Raw genomic sequence first — 18,263 nt, forward strand, 5'->3', positions numbered from 1 at the left:
GGGGCCTGAAGACAGGGCAAGGACAGCTAACAGTCAGGCTGTCCAGAAAGGCCTGTTGCCCAGGTGGGGGAGGGAGGGAGGGAGGTCCTGGAGGTGTGCAAGGGAGGTTGGACCACTGTCTTGGGTTCCCAGGGAAGGATGAATCCCGAGACATTTAGGGCCCCACGCAGCCTCGAGATGCCCAATCCTTGGTCTGGCCGCTACAGAGACCTCCAGGCTGTCAGGCTGTCCTTGTCAAGGAGTGACTTCAGAGCTGCGTGAGGTGCCACAAGAGAGGGGCCCCAGGGAGGGGGCAAACTGTTAGTGCATTTGCTTTTCCAGATCTGCTTTGACCAGGCATAAACCTCCCAGGGCCATATTTCCCTCAGGATTATGTGTCCTTTTGGTAATTGCCTTGTATAAACTTACATAGTTTGTCAATATAAATACTGTGTATATACAGGTTTGTTTGGTTCACTCAAACGGGTTCCTGGGGATTCAGGGAGAACAAAACAGCTGTGTGCAAAGAGGGCCCACAGCTGTAACCTGTGAGGGAAAAGAGGTGGCCCTATCAGCACTCTTCATAGGCCTCTCAGTAAGTCACTTCTGGTATTTGGGTCTCAGTTTCCCCATGACACATTTGATCTAGAAAGGACTCTCAGGAAAGTCCTAGCTCTACCATTTCCTGGCCTCTGACACCTCTCAGATTCTACTGAATAAGCATGAGAGCAGTGAGGGAGGCAACCCACCGGTCCCCCCAAGAACAAGGGCTCTGTCCATCAGAATCCAACCGGCAGACAGGCCCCAGTGCAGGGTGGCTCCCAGTCTCCTTGGCTGCTCCTGGTACCCTGGGAGCAAAGGAGCCACCTGGAGCTTCTCCCTAGGGCCCTGGCCAGAATCCAGGTATTTACCTACTGCTCCTGGGAAAGGCTGGTAGAGACTAGCCCATGGAGCCACAGCAGTAGGTAAGGGCTGAGGGCACACATCTTTTCTACTTTGGCTTTGGGACGTATTAATCATGGGTATATTTTGCTTAGCCCCCAGCCCAGGTGGGATTGGGGATAGGGGATGCAGATTGGGAGTGAGACCTCAAGATAACTTCTGATGACGATGTTTAGGAACTTTGCAAAAGGCCAGCTTTGGTCAATGAAGATGGGACTAGCCAGAGCTTGGGGGCCACTCTCAAAGCAAGAATGATCCCTGGGAAGCGCAGTCCCAAGAGCTTAACTGGCCACTCCACACCTCGTGGGAGAAGCAACAGCTACTCTTTATTGGTGCCAGGCATTCAACACTTGTTAAAAAATGGATGAATGAACACATGGAAGGCTAACTTTAGTACCCAAGCTTTTAATCTGTGTACCCTCCGTTCTGCCTCTCACATCACCACAGAAGCACTTTAAGAACTAACCAGACACTTAAAGGTCATTCTAGAATGTGAGGTCCTTGGGGGCAGAGATGACTATCCTGTTCATCACCGTACCCTAGTGCCCAGATTGCTGACTGGCATATAGTAGGTGCTCAGTAAATATTCTCTGAATAACTGAAGAAATGTAATCCCACTCCTCATTACCCAGACAGGGAAGTTGAGGCCCAAAGAGGCAGGGACCTGCTTGCCCCTAGTCAGGAAGAGTCATGGTAGATCTGGACAGGCTGTGGGCTCCAGCTTCTCAGCTCAGGGCTCTTTCCCCTACATCAAAAGGCCCCATGGCAAACTCTTCCTGCCCTTCCCTACCCATTCACACATTCCTTATCCACTCCCCCCCCCCCCAGCTTTCCCTCTTTCCTTTCTCTTTGCCAACTAGATAATTATCCATTGGAAACAGAACCTATAATTACCGTCTCCCCCATGCCCTTAAATTGCTTTCAGTTTGGGTTCTATGACCCCTGTCCTGGATGGGGGTTGGTTTCCCCCTCAGCAGCCTCCCAAAGGGGAGCCAACCTAACAAGCACCAGCTGAGGCCCTCACTCCCCAGATCTGATGGCCAGCTGTACAGGAGGCTGGCAGCAGATGGGCGAGGAGGGTCCCCCAGCAGGCTGGGGCTGACTCAGCTAGGGTGTCAGTGGGACTGTGACGTGCCTGGGCAGGACAGGAGACCAGGCAGGCAGGCAGGCAGGCCGGATTTCCGAGAGTGATTGATGCCAGGTGGCCAAAGGGCCGCTTTCTCAGCAGGGCCCAACCTAGGATGGTCCCAGTAGAGCCGGGTCTTTTCTTGGGTCCTTTGGTTCATGCTCCTGTCCCTGCCTAGAGGGTGCCAGGCCATCCACATCCCTGGTGCCTCAGGGAGGCTGGGAGCTTAAAATGGACCAGTGCAGTAAGTCCCAAGAGCCCTGGCCTTTCAGCCCCACAAGGCCCAGCCATTCAGGGAAACTGAGGCCTGATTAGCACCTGCTCAGCTTGGCTTCATTGGTGATCTAGACTCAGCGTGTGGAGGAAGCCAAGCAGCCCCACCCTCACCTGGGAAGCATCCTCTATCCCTGACTCACCGGGAGGGAGTTTAGGCCCAGCTGGAACAGGAAGGAGAGCTGAGGGTGGGGCCGGTCTGGGGCCCTACCACAGAAAGCTCACACCCCCTGCCTCCAGCTAGCTAGGCTTGGTCCCTCCCTGACCCACACAGACAGTAAGGGAATGAGGAGGGAATGGCTCCCCTTCTTTAAGAGCCACAAGGAAGCACACTTCCTCAGTCTCACCCAAGGCGGGCAAGGAGTGTGTGTGTGTGTGTGTGTGTGTGTGTAAGGGTGGGGTGGAGGAGAATCACCCTCTAGCAACTTCTGTTTGCTCACAGTATAGTAAAAAGACCTGGGCTTGAAGCCTCACACTTGCGTTCACTTGATGTGTGTTCTTGCAATAGGTCTGTTTCCTCATCTCAAATATGAGGCCAAGAATTCTTCACCTCCTACCCTCACAGGGAAGTTTAGGAAATTCAATGAGATAATATGTGTAAAAGTGCATTTTTTTTCAGTGACAGGCATTGTCCAGGTGAAGGACACTCTGCTACAAAGGGCTACTGAGTGGTGCTCTGTGGCTGGCAAAGCACAGATGTGGAGTTCAGACCAACAGCAGCCTCGGCTCCCAGGCCAGAGCAACAGAGGTCACAAACCTTCTAGGCTGTTGGAGAAGCTGCCCCATACTTTGCTTTGCCCTCTCCCAGAGATTTTACTTCACATTCCCCACAGCTACTTGCAACAGGCCCCCAGAAACTCAATCCCCCATTGAGACGTTGGGGGCAGCCAGTGTCCTGGGCTGGGTGGTGAGGCACCCAAGGACACTCAGTTGGTGACGTGTGGGAAGGGCTCTACCCAATCCAGATCCCCCTCAGTTAGAGAAATCAATCTGGCCTAAACCAGCCTTGGGTAGAGACCCCTGGCCCAGGCAGGGGCCCTGCTCTGGGCAGGCAGTCAAGCAGCAGAGGCCCCATCTGATCCAGGCACTTCCTTTGGTTAATGAGAAACCAAATAAACAGCCTCTGCCCCAGCTGGCTTCAGGAGCACCCCAGCCAGGCCCAGCCCTGCCTGCTCCAGCCAGCCTCCCTCCCCTTCACCGTGCAGGTCCCGTGATTCTCCTCCCCTAGCCTTCTCTGTGCGCTTCCCACTTCCCTCACAGCCCTGCCTACTCCTTGGCTGGTGTGCTGGGGCTTCCTGCTCTGGATCACTAACGAACCCTCCCCTTCCTTCCTCCTCCTCCTTTCCTCTAGTTCCTTCTTACCCATTTTTAGCTGCTGGGATCCCACTTGTTCTCCTCTCCTGATATCTGTCTCAGCCATCTCAATAGCTAATCCCCTACCAAGAAGACTGTGGGCTGCTCCAGGCCCTGCCAGCCTGCGTCTCTGCTGTGGGACTGAAGCCAAACCCTATTCAGGGTACTCACTACACTCTCAGACCCTCAGCCTGTGGGAGGGAGACTGGGTGCTCAGGGCTTTAACTGTCAGCCAGAAGCCCCGGAGTATGTCATGCTGAGAACTCTGGTGTGCAGCAGAGAGCAGACTCTTCTGGCTAAGAAGCGAATGGGGAAGCCTAAAGCAGCCTGGTTACCCAGTGGCCCAAAGCTGAGACCCAGCTCTTGGGAAGTTAGTTCCATCCACCTCCAGGTGTCTTGAGGCAGGGCAGGGCTGGGCCTGTCAGCAGGTTCCAGATCTAGCCCCAGCCAGGTGGTGGCAGTACTTGTGGACACACCCAGGTCCCCATGGGAACAGCCCCTCCCCCATCTACTCTCTCAGTTCAGTTCAGTCACTCAATCGTGTCCGACTCTTTGCAACCCCATGAATCGCAGCACTCCAGGCCTCCCTGTCCATCACCAACTCCCAGAGTCTACCCAAACCCATGTCCATCGAGTCGGTGATGCCATCCGGCCATCTCATCCTCTGTCGTCCCCTTCTCCTTCTGCCCCCAGTCCTTCTGAGCATTAGGCTGAGCCTAATGCCAGACTGGGCAGATGCCCGTGGCCTATGCCACAGTGGTGACAGGATGGAGAGGGGGATATGGTCACAGTATCTAGCAGAACAAGAGGGCAGAGGAACTTGTGATGAGGAAGGGCACAGAACACTTGCAGCATCTTGCTCCACTAGGATAGTCACCATCTTCCCACACCTGCCCAGATCACCAGTGTCTTGGTCAGGTGAAAATCATACACACACACACACACACACACACACACACACACACACACACACACAACTCAATCTCTCTCTGTGTCTCATTCATATATTCACTCATACACTCACACTTCATTCCCCAAACATCACGACATCATTTTACACCCATTTCTCCATGTGTTTTTTTTTAGTTCTCATTTTTTTCTAAGAAAAAAGCAACAAGAAAATAATTCAGAGTTTATACAAAACATCTTTACATTATTTTTTTTCCAAAAAGACTAGTATTTACACAAATGGCAATAGAAACAAAAACAAAAAACCCTTTTGACTGCCACCTGGAAGGGGCTGGCTGTTCTGCTCCCTCTCCCACCTGGCTCTGGAGTGGGCAGCTGGCCAGGAGGCAGTGTGGAGGTGGATGGTGGAAGGCCCAGCTCCTTCCATGGCCACTCTGGGAGTGCCTGCAAGGCGCTTGCAAGTGGCAGTCTGTTAGCAGCCGTGCTGGCAAGGAGCCGGGGTCAAAGTGCACGGCGTGCTGGCCCAGCCCTGGGCAAGCCTCTCCCTCTTTCTAAGCCCCAGACCAAGATTGGGGGCTAGTGGGAGCTGGGGTAGGGGGACACCCACCTGTGATAGAGCCCAGAAAAGGAGCAGGCCACCTGGCCTTATACCCGCTTAGTTCTCCAGCCTGGGCTTCTATTTCCCCACCAGGCCAAAGGATGCCAAAGGTGAGGGGAGAACAGGGCAGAGGGGAGAGGGGGAACTCCCAGCTCTGCAGGGCAAATAGCCACCTGGGCACCTCACCTCCCTCCACCCCCCATGAGGTCATCTGCCTGCAGCAGCTCTCCTGTTCCCCAGGCAACAGCCAATTAAGACGTTAATTACCGTGAGAGTGAGGGAGGCAGGAGATGCCCAAGAATCCCACAAGGAAGGGATTTTTTTTTTTTTTTTTTGGTGGAAGGGTGGCAGCCACTACCCCATCACCAAGATCAGCACTGTAGAAGGAGGGTCAGTGGGGGAGGGTGAGACACCTTGCCCAATGGCACTCTTGTCTTCCCTCATGGGCAAGAACAGCCCTGGCCTGCCTCCCCCACCACCCCCCGCAAAAAAAAAAAAATGTCAAGGAGTTTACAAAAGAAATGCCATCCTAGGCTTCCTGACTGGTCACAACCTGCCCCAGGCCCCTGATACTGGGGTAGGCCAGGCTCAGAAAACCTGGGGAGGGGCTGCCTTTTCCATTTTTCCATTTTTCTTAAAAAAAAAAAAAACAGATGAAAATGAGTTGACAGCTAAAAAATGAACACAAAAACATTAAAAACAGTGATGATAGCGGACAAGCAGTCCTGGGAAGGGAGAAAGGGGGCGAAGTGGGGCAGGGCCGGGGGGGCGTCTCCCTGCCTGCTGTCCATCAGCGTCCGACCCTGCCCTCCAAGAAGGGGCACCCCCGCAGAGCCCAGAGGCCTGGCCAGAGGGGGAAGGCACAAGAGCATGGGGGCTGGGGGCACAAGCACCCCCCTCCGAAGCCCAGAGGGTGCGGCAAAAGGGGGATTATAAAAGCCAAGAAACTACAAAACTAAATACAAAGGTGGGCACAGCTGGCAAAGGGAGGGATGTAGGTGAGGAAGGAGAGGTGCAGTCCCGGCCGACTGTCCCTCGGGACCGAGGCTGCGCGGGCCCTCAGACCTTGTAGTAGATGTTCGCTGGGCTCTGGGGCGGCATCTCCTGGACGATGTAGACGGGGTGCCCGTAGTCCCCACTCACCTTCTCGTAGTGGGGGCAGTAGTTGTTCTCTGTAGTCCGTAAGGGGATGATGATGTCGCTGGGTTCGGTGCCCGCTGTGCCACTGCCCCCCTTGGGACTGGCCAGGGTGCTGAGCGAGAGGGCGGGCGCCCGCTGCTGCGTGTGCTTGCGGTGCCGCTTGCGCAGCTTCAGTAGCAGGATGGTCAGAAAGATGATGATGAGCAGGAAGATGACGCAGCCGGCGCCCACAGCTGCAAACAACGCCACCTTGGAGTTGAAGAAGCTGTCGGGGTCCCCGCTGCTGCCTCCATTTCCACCAGAGCCACTTTTCTCATCCTGGTTCACAGTCTCTGTGGATGGGGGAGGGAGGGGAGAAAGGTCAGCCAGGGGTCCCAGGGATACACGGCAGATCCTGGGCTATGCCCTGCCTTCCTTCAGAGCTAGCGCCTGAACGGGCAGCCAAGCAATGGCTTCTGCCCTCTGGGAAATTCCCATACGCTCACCATGCTTGCCGTCGGAGTCACCCATGGAACTCCGACCACCGGGGGCCTGCGTGGCCATCTTGATGGTGTTATCTGCCTCCTTGCTGGGCCGGCTGGTAGTCAGCTGCTCAGGTGTCACAGCATTGGGGTCTACAGGTGGGGAGAGGACAAGTTAGCCAGGGAAACTCCGGAAGCATAGGTGCCTTGGTTATGTAGCACCTCCCAGCCAAGAATGGTCTGGATACTGGACTTCAGACACTCTATCCCTGCTACCCCCTCTGCCACTACTCTCCATGTCCCCACACCCAATCAGGAGCATCTGTTGCAAAAGCCCAGCTGGGGAGCCCTTGGCCTGGATGCTCACCTTGCCCAACCTTCATGACGATCTTCATGGTGCGTGTGCGGCACACACCTCCCTCCCGGTTCTCCAGTCCCTCCAGACTCCCATTGGATGTAGCTGCAGCAAGAGGCCAGAGCAGTCAGGGGGAGGAGGGGTCTGCTAGCATTACCTAGAAGCCCTAGAGATGCCTCAGTCCATAAGAATAGAACTGGGAACTTGGGAGTTACAAGCAGTCCCACCCACCTGTGAACCTTTCTATTTATCTCCCACTAGGAAGAGTCTGGGACCTAGCCCCTCCCACAAAGATGCTGCTCCTCTATCATGACCAGGTCTTGGCCCTTCTTTCTTAGTTGAAACTATGTGCGTCTTCTCATTGGGTGATGTGACTCAGGGGCCAAGCAATTAGAACTCACAAGGTGAGGGAGGCTTCTCTACAGCCTGGAAGGAATACTAGATTGGAGGTCAGGAGAACTAGATTGGAGACCCAATCCTCTCTCTCCCTGTGTGATCTAGAGCAAGAAGCCCCTTCACCTCTTGGGGCCTCAGTTCCCATAAAGAGAAAGGCTGAAGGTCTGCCAATTCTGCCATTCCCAAGATTAGATCTTAGGTGGGCAAAGAAAATAAGAGAGAGAGCACCATGGATTGGAGTCCTCTCCCAACTCTTAAGAGCCAGAGCGAGTTGGCAGTAGACCCCACGGTAATCGTTGGGGCCAGAATTCCAATACCAGGCTAGGAGGAGAGCATGCCAGTCCTCAAGGGGACTGGATCAGGCTGGGCCTGAAGTGTGTGTAGTCTCCTTGCACTACTCAGAAGCTCCCACCACTACAGGACAAGACAGAACCACATGGTGGGTAGGGACTCACAGGTAATATAGTAGTCATGGTGCTTCTTGAACTCCAGGCCCATGTAGTTGGGGCTGAACTCCTGGAACTTGATGGTGAAGCGGATTTCCTGCTCTGGCCTATTGCAAGTGACTAGCACATTGGGGTCAAGCACGGTGCTACAGGCCGCTGCCTGCTCAGGCCGCACCAGGTACAGCTTGTAGTACTCATAGGGCCGCCCAGCTTCTGCTCGGGGACAGATGATGTCCAGCTTGTCTCCAATCTTTGGGTAAATCACCAGCCCCTTCCCGCTCAGGAACCTGCCCAAAAAGAAAGAGAGATGGTTAGCTTTAGGATTGGGGCTCTCTGGCCATTCCCAGAACCAGGAGAGCAGACAATGAGGACCAGGCTAGGCCCACTGGATGGAGATGGAGAGGACAGACATTCTGTTTCTTCAACCTTATGCTGCAGGTGGGGAAAGAGAACCACACTGCCAGCAGGGCGTGGAAGGGGTGGCCCATGGGCAAGGCTGCCAGGCTTTGACTGTTTGGCAGGGTAGGGCACTACCTAGCTGGGAGAGCCCTTTGTCCTAATGTGGCATTTCCGCAGGGGGCTGACGTGGCAGATGGGCTGGGAACCAAGGTGTTGGGTTTGGGCTGCCTGGAGGTGGTGGCCCTGTCCTCCTCTCACCTGCAGCACACTCACATTCCTTCATAGCCACTGCTACCAGCTCCTCAGCACACGCACATGTGTATGCACTTATGTGCACAGAACACAGAAACACACACAGAACAAGCCCACACATGCCCCAGAAACCACCCCCGCAGCTCCCAGTCAACGGCTGGGGGTGCACAACCTATCTGAGACCCACGTCTTCTCCCCCATTCGTGCTAATCTTGGGCATGATAAGAAGATATGAACAGACCTTGCCTAGAGCCAAGGGATAATGGGCACAGTCTCCAGCCAGGTAAAGCTCCACACAGCTCTCTCCAATCCCCACTCCCACTGTCTGGCATCCTACCAGGACTCATCCCACCCCCATAATGCAAGAGCCCAAATCCCCAAATCTGACCAATCTCACTGCTAAGAAGAACAGAGAAAGGGGAGAAGAGGACCAAGCAGGAATGATAGATCATATAGGACAGGGCCCCAAGAACCTTGCTCACCTGCCTTTTATTGACCACACACACACACACACACACACACATACACACACACACACACACACACACACACACACACACACACACGGCCTCTGCTCCCAATCCTGAGAGAAAATGGATAAATGCCTCCTGAGCCAGGTTCATCTTCTGATCCAGAAGGCCAGGCACTGGGAAATAGCAAGGGGATGGCAGCTGCCTGGGGCCACCGATTCATATCATCCTGTCCTTGCCTAAGCACACAGTAAGTTCTCTCAGCCATTTCTGAGCCTGGAAAATGTAGGAGAAAGAAGACATGCTTTGGAATCAGACAGACAGTGGCCCTTACAAGCTCTGTGACCTTGGATGAGCTGCCTGATCTCCTTAAGCTTCTGTGTCCTCTATAAACTGGGAGTGGTAAGAGTCCCACCTCTAAGGATGGTGGAGGGGAGACATGATGGCATGTACAGAGCACACAGTTGGCACTCAACCATTTGATTCCTGCTCAGAAATAGTCTGGTCTGACAAGAGGCAGGAAACCAGACACTAACACCAAGGACCTATAAGCCCAGTCTTGTTTCTTGGGTGGGAAAGAGGAAAAGATGATACAGCTCCATCCACAAGGATTTTACTGTCTAATGTGGGTCGGAAAAATAAATGGTTCACGTGGCAGCTATGGACAGCACCAGGCTATCTGTAGGCTATATGCAAGGATGGTGGCTCAAAAGGCAAGGGCTGGAAGCAGAGAGAGGAAGGAGACAGCTCATCTGACAGGACAGTCAGAAATGGTCCCACAGATGGCTTCTTGGCCTTTTGGCTAAGATGAAGTGTAGAAATGGTCCCACAGAAAGAGTAGGATAAGAGCAGTTCCCAGGGGAGGAATAAGAAGTCAACACCCAGCAGGAATAGACAGTAGTGGCTGGGACACAAAACCTAGGCCAGGGATTGTCCCAGTGATGGGTAGAGAAGAGCAGAAGAGGAGGAAAAGCTCAGCTGGGGTCAGACTGAAAGGCAGGGGTTACAACAATCAGTGTGGGTTTCATCCAGTTGGGGACAGACTCTCCAGCAGGAAGGGCAATGAAGAGCTGAAAGTAGTGCTTCAACGGAAAGAAGTTGATAGTGGAAAAACATGATTCCACTCCCCAAGGACCCATTCCACAGCAGGGACTACAAGGGAGCTCAGTATCCTCACCTGATGGAGGGAATGATATCCAAGGAGGTAAAGGATCTAGACCAAGCAGATGAAGTAGATGAAGAACAGCAGCCCTCTCTCCATGTCCAGGGAGGCTCCACTAAGCTGGAATCTGCCATCCTGCTGTGCAGGAGGGTAAAAGTCACAACGAGAAGGTCTCCCCACTTAGTACCTGGCTTTACCAAACTCCAGAGGGCCAGCAAGGAAGCAGGCATGGGATGGAGGCCCACACAAACATTTGAGAGAAAACACCTCCAACTCCATACACCACAAAAAGCCAAGAAGTTTCACCAAAGCCTTCATAATTCCCAAGGCATTTTTCACTTTCTAATCCTCATACTGGTTCCAGCCAGGCAGTAGGATTAGACAACTTCTAACAACTAGAAGCAACCTTTGAGAGCCACTGAGTCCAAGCTCCTCATGTGAGGGAATGAGCAACCAGATGAATGTTCCTATTGAGGGGTGCTCAAAGCCAAGCCAGGGAGCCTAAACTCACCCAGGATGTTATCCCCCAGAGGTCTAAGAGTACCTGAAACATTGGCTGAATCCTTGTACAGCTTCTCCTCCATAAGACCCTACCTGGAGATGACAGCAGGTAGACAGAGAGCATGCATAGGGGTACAGGTCAGCTCTCTTTTCTAACCACTTGGCCCGCCTTACCCATCGGGGGCTTTTGTCAACTCTGAGCAGTCTCCCATCACCCCTTGGGTTCTGGAGCCCTGGAACCCAGACACAACCAAGGAAACAGATGTCTACATAGTGGGTAGGGGAATGGGAAAGAGAGAGGACTATTGCCCCCAGTACCCCCTCAGACTCTCATCAACCTCAGCAAACAGGATTCATAAATATGCATGAGTTTATTTGCATAGCAGCTGGCAGAGGGAAACTCACCTTCCCCTAAAGTGCAGAAGGGAGCAGAGCCTGATGAGACCCACCTTCCCTGACCCTGGTGCACCATGATGGTGCCTTCTCAGCCTCTTTCTTCCCCACCACTGAGAAAAGTGCATCTGGGCCTGTGAGAAGCCCCAGAAAGTGGCGAGAGGCCATGAGGGGTGGTTATGCAGCCTGTGAGAGTGAAGCCTGAGGTCAGGTAATACTCTAGTCATCCTCTACAGCAGGGACCCTGCAGGTCTCCCTTTATATCCACCAGGAGAAGGGGCTGAGAGGAAGAGGAAGAGAGTGCCTAGTTAAACTGTTTACCCTCCAGTTTTCAAAAACTGGTACTCCCTCCATCATCAAACCAAGCTTTTCTGTCTGGGGCCACCCCCAGACAAAGCCCTTTTCTGGAAAATAAGGGGATTGACATGGCCCAGCAGGAAGCCTGCAGCAGGTCACCATGGTAACCCCTGAGGCCTTCCCTCCTTAGCCTCTGATAGCCCCTGGGACCCCAGAGAGCCACCCCAGGGAGTAGAAGGACTTTCGGGAGGTGGTCTGAGCATTTAGGCTCCTATCTGTGGCCTGCCTCTTCCCCTCCACCCTAACCTAAGTCTCTTCCCCAGGCTGCCTACTGAGCTTAAAGAATTCTAGAAGGGCAGAAGCCTGAAGGTCTGGCGCAGTAGTCAGTACTGGTCAGAGGCCAACTACCCCCTTGCTTCTTTGTCCAGCTAAGCCCCTATTCACCCAAAAACTGACAACTGACAGCAGAGAGAGTTTTGGATCTGCGGGGGTCGTGTCTAGAAACCTGCCCACGTTCCACCAGCTCTACATTTCTGTCCCTCTCACCCTTCCCTCAGGCCCTAGGAACTTGTGGTCAGAGACTGGCCAAAAGGACAGTCCGGCCCTAGGCCACACCACCACAGGTTTGGTAGAAGACTCTAGCCACAGCTTTGATTCAGTGACTCCGGCACCCCCAAGGGTGGCAGGACCAGTGGAAGACAGACCCCAAGCCAGAGCTCAAGTCTACACTCATTCCAGCAAGGGTGGAGAGTCCCCAAATTAAAGGCTCCTCTTTCACTCCCCCAGCTCCACCCAGCCCCCGAGGCAGCAGGAGCAGGCCTGGCGTGTCCCAGCAGTGCCCGCCCAGGCGTGGGTGGGCAGGAACAGCAGCTGGGTCCTGGCACACACACAGTGCTGTCAGAGGCAGGGAAGCCAGGAGAGCCCCAGAGGAAGTCACCCCTCACACACACACCCACACTAAACCATGCCTCCCCTCTGCCCCACCTGGCCAACACTAGGGCCCACTGGGGGCTCAACAGCCCCTTCCTTGTTGTCTGCTTTCTGTGGGGTCCCTAAAAGGCAGTGAGACTCCTGGCCCAGAGAGGAACTAAAGCTGCTGTTTAGAGCTCAGGAAGAAGTGTGCCAGGCATGGAGCAGCCTGCCCTCAGATGGTGGCCTAGGAAAGTCAAATGAGGAAGCTGGAGCACTGCTCATCCCACGTGGGCAGGGCCTGAGTCACAAGGACAGATGCACATACACCTGTGAAGTGAGAGGGGAAGCCGGCGGCTAGAGCCAGCGCCTCTTCCCAAACCCTGTCTCTCCCATATCCCAAGGCAGCAGGATGGTGTGGAAAGAACAGCACAAGGCGGCTCTCCCTGCTAGGAGCTGACTGACTTGAAACAAGTCACTTTCCTTTTCTGGGCAAATGCCTCCTCATCTGCAAAACAGGGGCAATTCTAACTTCCCAGGACTGTTGGGAACATCCGATGAGCTCACATATGAAGATGCTTTGGAAGTAGCAAGGTACTGCCCAACTGTTAGTTAGCACACCAAATACCATTTAGAAGAAGCTGAAGAAGCTTACTACACTCCTGGCTGCCAGTGCCCCTACCCAAAATGACTACCATGAAAATCCACCCAGGAGGGGCTGCCACAGCGCCCAGGGCAATTAACCCCCAATATGGCTGGTGAGCATCCCCCTACCTCAGCTCCCCTAATAATCATAGAGTGGATCCTCCCCCTAAACCTACTGTTCCCATGGCAACCAGCAGCCTCCTGGCTGGCCCACCCGCTCCATAATCCCAACACCAAAAAACAGTGATGCACAGTAGTATCCAGGGCCCACCCATCCCCACCCACCACAGTTGCTGAGGCAGTGGAGAGCCTGAGAGGAGAAAGAGAACCCTAGATTCAGCTCCTGGCCCAGCCTCACCAGGCCCTTCTTGCCCTGGCCTGAATGCCTGGGGTTGGGGGAGGGAGGGAGGGGAACAGGGAACTTTAGGAGCTGCTGGGTTCCCATCGCTTTCAGGCCCCCACCTGTGGCCAATCAGCCACAGAGTAAAAGAGGTCAGGTCCCTAGCCGCCCCGGAAAGGGGCCCCCTGAGCTGGCCTCCCCAGGACTGTGAGCTGGAACAGCTGTGAGGGGGCTGGGACCAACACTTTGGCTTACAGCAGGCAAGCCTGGGTTGGGGTCTGCAGCTGCCCCCACCCATGCTGGATGGAGTCAAGGGTCCTGGATGCCAAGCTGAAACCCCCACCCCCACCCCTTGCAGGGAAGGTGTAATATGATCTCAGGCACATTCCCACTCCCTGGAGGTGGGGGAACCTGAGTGGGGGGCAGGAAAGGGTCAGAACGGGACTGAGAGACTGAACTGCAGCAGCTGGACTTGGCTGAGGACTCAAGTATGAGGCCTGCCGGCTGCCCCAAGCTCTCAGGGGAGGAGGCTGGAGGAGGGGGCTGCCCTGGGACCTTCCATCACAGCCCCCCACCCCCACCGATCCAAGCATGCTCACGCACTCTGGTTCCTCCCAACCTCTAGCAGGCCCAGACCCATCTTCTCACACTGCACTCATTGGGCAAATCTGACAAGAGGGGCCAAGGAGGCAGATGCTCTTGCCACCAGAGACTATCACCCTGGAAGGCCCCAGCACCAACTGGGGTAAGATGCTGAGAGCCTGGAGCCAGCCCTTCCAGCTCTCTTCTGGTCAGAGCTGGGGCTCCCTGTACCCTGGAACCTGGAAACATACCCCCAGCCCCACCACTTCTTTATTTTGATTTTTTTCCCAAGGAGGAAGCAATTAAGCAGGGTTTATAGGCACTGGGAGATTTTTTTGGGGGGAGGGGGGTTGCCAGCCCCTGACAGGACTGAGGAGAGAAACCAAAAGCCAGGAGGAAGAGGGGAGGGAAGAGAGAAAATGAGCCTGTGAGGGAGAGCACGGGCATGTGCGAGAAACAAAAGGACTTGAGAAAAAGAGGCAGAGAGTGACTAAGAGTGAGAGGGAGTGTGAGAAAGAGGGAGAGCCGGGCAAGTCGAGCTGGAGAGGGGAGGTGAACGCGGCTCACACAGGGTGTGAGAGGGTGAACCAACAAGGGCCTGAGACGGAGAAGTCAGGCAAGAGGCAAAGAGGGAGACACGGACAGAAAGAGACTGTTGATTTGAAAGACTGTGGGAGCTCAAGGCTTGGGCGCGGTGGCAGAGGCAGCCCCCAGAGCTCAGAGTGAAGCTGAGGGCAGTGCCTTCCTCTTGTCCTCCTGCACCCCGCCCCCCGCAACCCGTGCCAACACACACAGACAGGCTGCATTCCAGACCCCGGAGTATAGACGGAACATGGATTGGGGGGGCTTAGGGGCACCAGGATCAGTCCCCCACTGTTCCTAGAATCTGCTCAATTACAGGATGGAATTCGTGCAGGTCCTACTGAGGCCCCAGCTACCACCCCCACCACCCCCAGGATGCCTGCCCTCAGCCTGAAGTGGATCTGGGAGGGGGGCAGATCTCAAAAACCTGTAAACTGGTCCAGAGCACTCAAGGCTCAAAACACAAAAAGGGTGAAGCTCAGGGAGATCTTGTTTCTCCCAGTTCCACCCCCCGCACTCTGCAGGAGGGCTTCCTTCCAGCTGTGGAGCAGCCTGCTATCTCTGGTTAGAGACCCGAGAGAGCAATTAGGTCACTCCCATGAGCCCCTATGATGGGATACCCCAGGCGGATTTCAGCTCTCCATACTCAAGAGAGCATTTCCAGCCTCCACCTTTACAGGAGAGAACTGGGAGCTTCACAACCTTTCTCCTTGGGCTGAGCAGCCCCAGGCCCCAAGACCATTTTGAGACCCTGCTGTTAGCAGAGCACTGTGCCCAGTTTGGCTTCTGAGTAAAGAAGAAATTCTTGTCAATCCCTTTCCTTGTACCCTGACCCTGGTTTAAACATCCCACTAACCGATAAATAGGACCCTACCTTAACTCAAGGAGAAGAGAACTAAAGAAGCTGCCCTCTTCCACTCCAGAGCTGAGAGATGCACCGCCCCTGGAACCTAAGAGGCCAAGGCAGGCAGGAGCTCAGGAAGTTAGCAGGGAGCCCAGGAGAGTGGACAGAAAGAGATTCCAGATATAGGAATCACAGATAGGACAGGCCTAGGGCCCCCAGTTTCCCACTAAGTGAGGTGTCCGCACACTGCTGGGCCCTCCAGAAAACAGGAAGGAAGAGCAATTTTGACCCTGGGTTCCAACCTAAGTCCTGGATGCCAAAAGAGAAAAAGGTCCAGAGGTCACTACACAACCCAGCGACTCCCCACTAACAGCCCAGAAACCATTGAGCCACCGCCCTGAAAGGTGTGTGGTTGGGGCGGGGGGGTTGGGCGAGGATTGTGAAAGGGAAGAATAGAGAAAAGAAAGGATCTCCTCTACATAAACTGCCTCCCCAACCCCTTTGGGAAAGCTAAGCACAACTCCCCAATCTGAGGGACGGGGAGATGGGGAGGAGCAATGGGACCAGCCTGGGCAGGAATCTTTCATTTGCCACCCACCTCCCTCGCCAGCTCGGCCGCCACACTCCACCCTGGCCAGCCCTGGAAGCTCTGCTGTCGGCTCCATTGGACCCCCGACGGGCGATGGATCGAACCCCCTCCCCAACAAAACCCCTTTCCCACTCCGCCCCTCTCCACCCGCCGCCTTTGTGAGCCTGGGAGCGGCGCCCGCCCTTCCACGGCCCCAGCAGGGAGAAAGGTGGCGGCGGGGGGGGGGGGGGGGGCGCGAGGGCTGGAAGAGGCAGCAAAACGAAAAGCTAGGGAGGCGAACTGGGAAGAAAGAAATGAAAATGGGAGAAGCTTGAATCAGGATACAGGCGCTGCCACCCGCTCCAAGCGCGAAGTCCCGCGCCGCGGTCCCTTCACTGCTAAACAAACGGGGAACCCGTGTTCTAGCCTCTTCCCCTGCCCAGGTCAAGCTCGCCCCCACTCCCCAACCCCGCCAGCGGCTCTCCGCGAAAACCGCCACGTTCCCAGGGGCCCTAAAGGGGGCTGCTTTCTATCCCCCACCCAGCTCTCCGGTGCGCTCTAGAGCGCTCCGACTCCCAGCTCTGCCCGGCGCGACAATCTTGACTTGATTTGGGACGTGCGGAGGAGAGAGCCGAGAAGCCAAGGGGTCACAATCCAGCCAAGTGCCCCCACCCAACCCCGCCGCACCCTTCCCCGCCCGTCCGCAGGGAAACACACTCGAAAAAGCCAGAGACAAAATAGGGCGCCGCTCCTCCTCTGAACACCTTCCCACAGGCGCTCGGGGGCGCGCGGCCTCACCCCGAAGGAGTGCCTCCCACCCTCAGGGACCAGAAGAGATAAGTTACTCACTTGGGGTTGAGAGAGCTCCAGGACACGGGCTCCAGATTCTTGGCCAACGGCGTGGCGAGCCGGCATAGCGCCAACACGACCATCGCGACAAGCCACTTGCCGAGCCAACGCTGGCCAGGACGGGCCATCTTCCCGGGGGCAGGCTGCACTTCGGGATCCCCTGGCACCTCCTCAGCAAAGCTGGCCTCGCCTTCCCGTGCCGCGCTGCGCTCCGAACCTCTCAGGCGCCCATCCTCCGCAGCCGCCGGCCTTGAAGTGCTCCCCTCCCGCCGGCTTTGGTGTCTTTCTTCTCCGCCCCGCCGGCCAGGAGGACTCACTGGGCAGCCGCCCCCAACTCCGGCATGAGCTGCGGCCTCCGAGGGCTCGCTCCCCTGGCCTCTCTGCCACACGAAGCGCGACGGGGGCTCTGCCCCCCACCGGAGGATCCCTTCCGATTCCGCTCGGCTCCCCGAGACCGTTTGGGACTGTGTGCCCTCTCCCCGACGGGGTCTCCCCGCTGGGGACTTGGTGGCCGCCCCGACGCCTCAACCGTCCTGGAATCGGCCCCCCTGGGAAGAAGTGGGAGTCTTCCCACCACAAGAGCTCGATCCGGGGGCTCCCGACCGGGCCGCCCTTGCACGGGCTCCGTTCCTCCAGGCCACACTGGAACTCCGGGCTGGGCGCCCCCCGACAGCTTCGACTTCAGCGCGGGCCCCGCTTAGTGTATTTAGAAGAGCGGGGAGACGCTGCCGAGCAAGCCAGTACCATCAGTTTGCGCCTCTGAAGCCTAGGCGTTTGGCCTGGCAGCCCAGTCGCCGAGTCCTAGCTTCCCGGCGACTGCGCCCGAGGGTCTGCGTTCAGCGCGAGGCTCACACACCTCCCACTGCTGTCCAGCACGCATAGACTCCCTCCGCTGCTGCTGAGCTGTCTACTCCCCTGCTCAGGCGTACGCAAGGCCAACCCTACTCGTTTTAGCCAATAGCAAGCTCCGTAACGGGGTCCTTGCCCCGCACCACGCCCCTGGAAGAGGAAGGGGGCGGGGTTTCGGGAACTCTTAAGGACGCCGCACTCTCGATGGCACCAATCTGAGTGTGCGGCTCGTGCGGTTAGGGATGGGTCCCGCCTAGTCCTGTTCTCAGAGCGCTCTGCCCGTGGGAAGTTGGCGCTCCTCTAGAGCTGTTGGCCTGCTCTGCTCCCTGCGCGCCTGTTCAACACTCCGGCCCACTGCCCTGGGCCAGACAGGTCCTGTCACGAGTATCCCGGGAAAGTACTGCCATTCTTGTTACACACGCGAGCCCTGAAGTTTTTGCTCCATGCCCACCACTGTGGCAAAGATAACTTGTTTACTGCCTGTCCCTTCTCTCGCAGGACTCTGGTAGGCTTTCCTCCTTTCACCTTCGCAATGCAGTCGCCACTTGCACATGGACCCGGAGTCCTGAACAGACAAATGGATATCGGTGGGTGCTGGAATCTCAGGGGGGTCAAGTAGGGGAAAGAGGAGGGTGGGGGAGAA

The 18,263-nt window shown here is 55.8% G+C and overlaps 1 protein-coding gene across 1 annotated transcript; it reads right to left on the bottom strand.

The window, feature by feature from the left end:
- Positions 1-4,793: 4,793 nt before the first annotated feature.
- EFNB1 (ephrin B1) lies at positions 4,794-17,689 on the bottom strand. The gene is made up of 5 exons (XM_043896600.1): positions 16,772-17,689; positions 7,988-8,265; positions 7,149-7,241; positions 6,806-6,934; positions 4,794-6,652 (listed from the first exon to the last, which is right to left on the bottom strand). The coding sequence occupies exons 1-5, from the start codon at positions 16,897-16,899 to the stop codon at positions 6,240-6,242; spliced, it is 1,041 nt and encodes a 346-aa protein (XP_043752535.1). The 5' UTR covers positions 16,900-17,689; the 3' UTR covers positions 4,794-6,239.
- Positions 17,690-18,263: the final 574 nt, after the last annotated feature.

The sequence above is a fragment of the Cervus elaphus genome, chromosome X (genome assembly GCF_910594005.1).
Source record: "Cervus elaphus chromosome X, mCerEla1.1, whole genome shotgun sequence".
NCBI classification, from domain to species: Eukaryota; Metazoa; Chordata; class Mammalia; order Artiodactyla; family Cervidae; genus Cervus; species Cervus elaphus.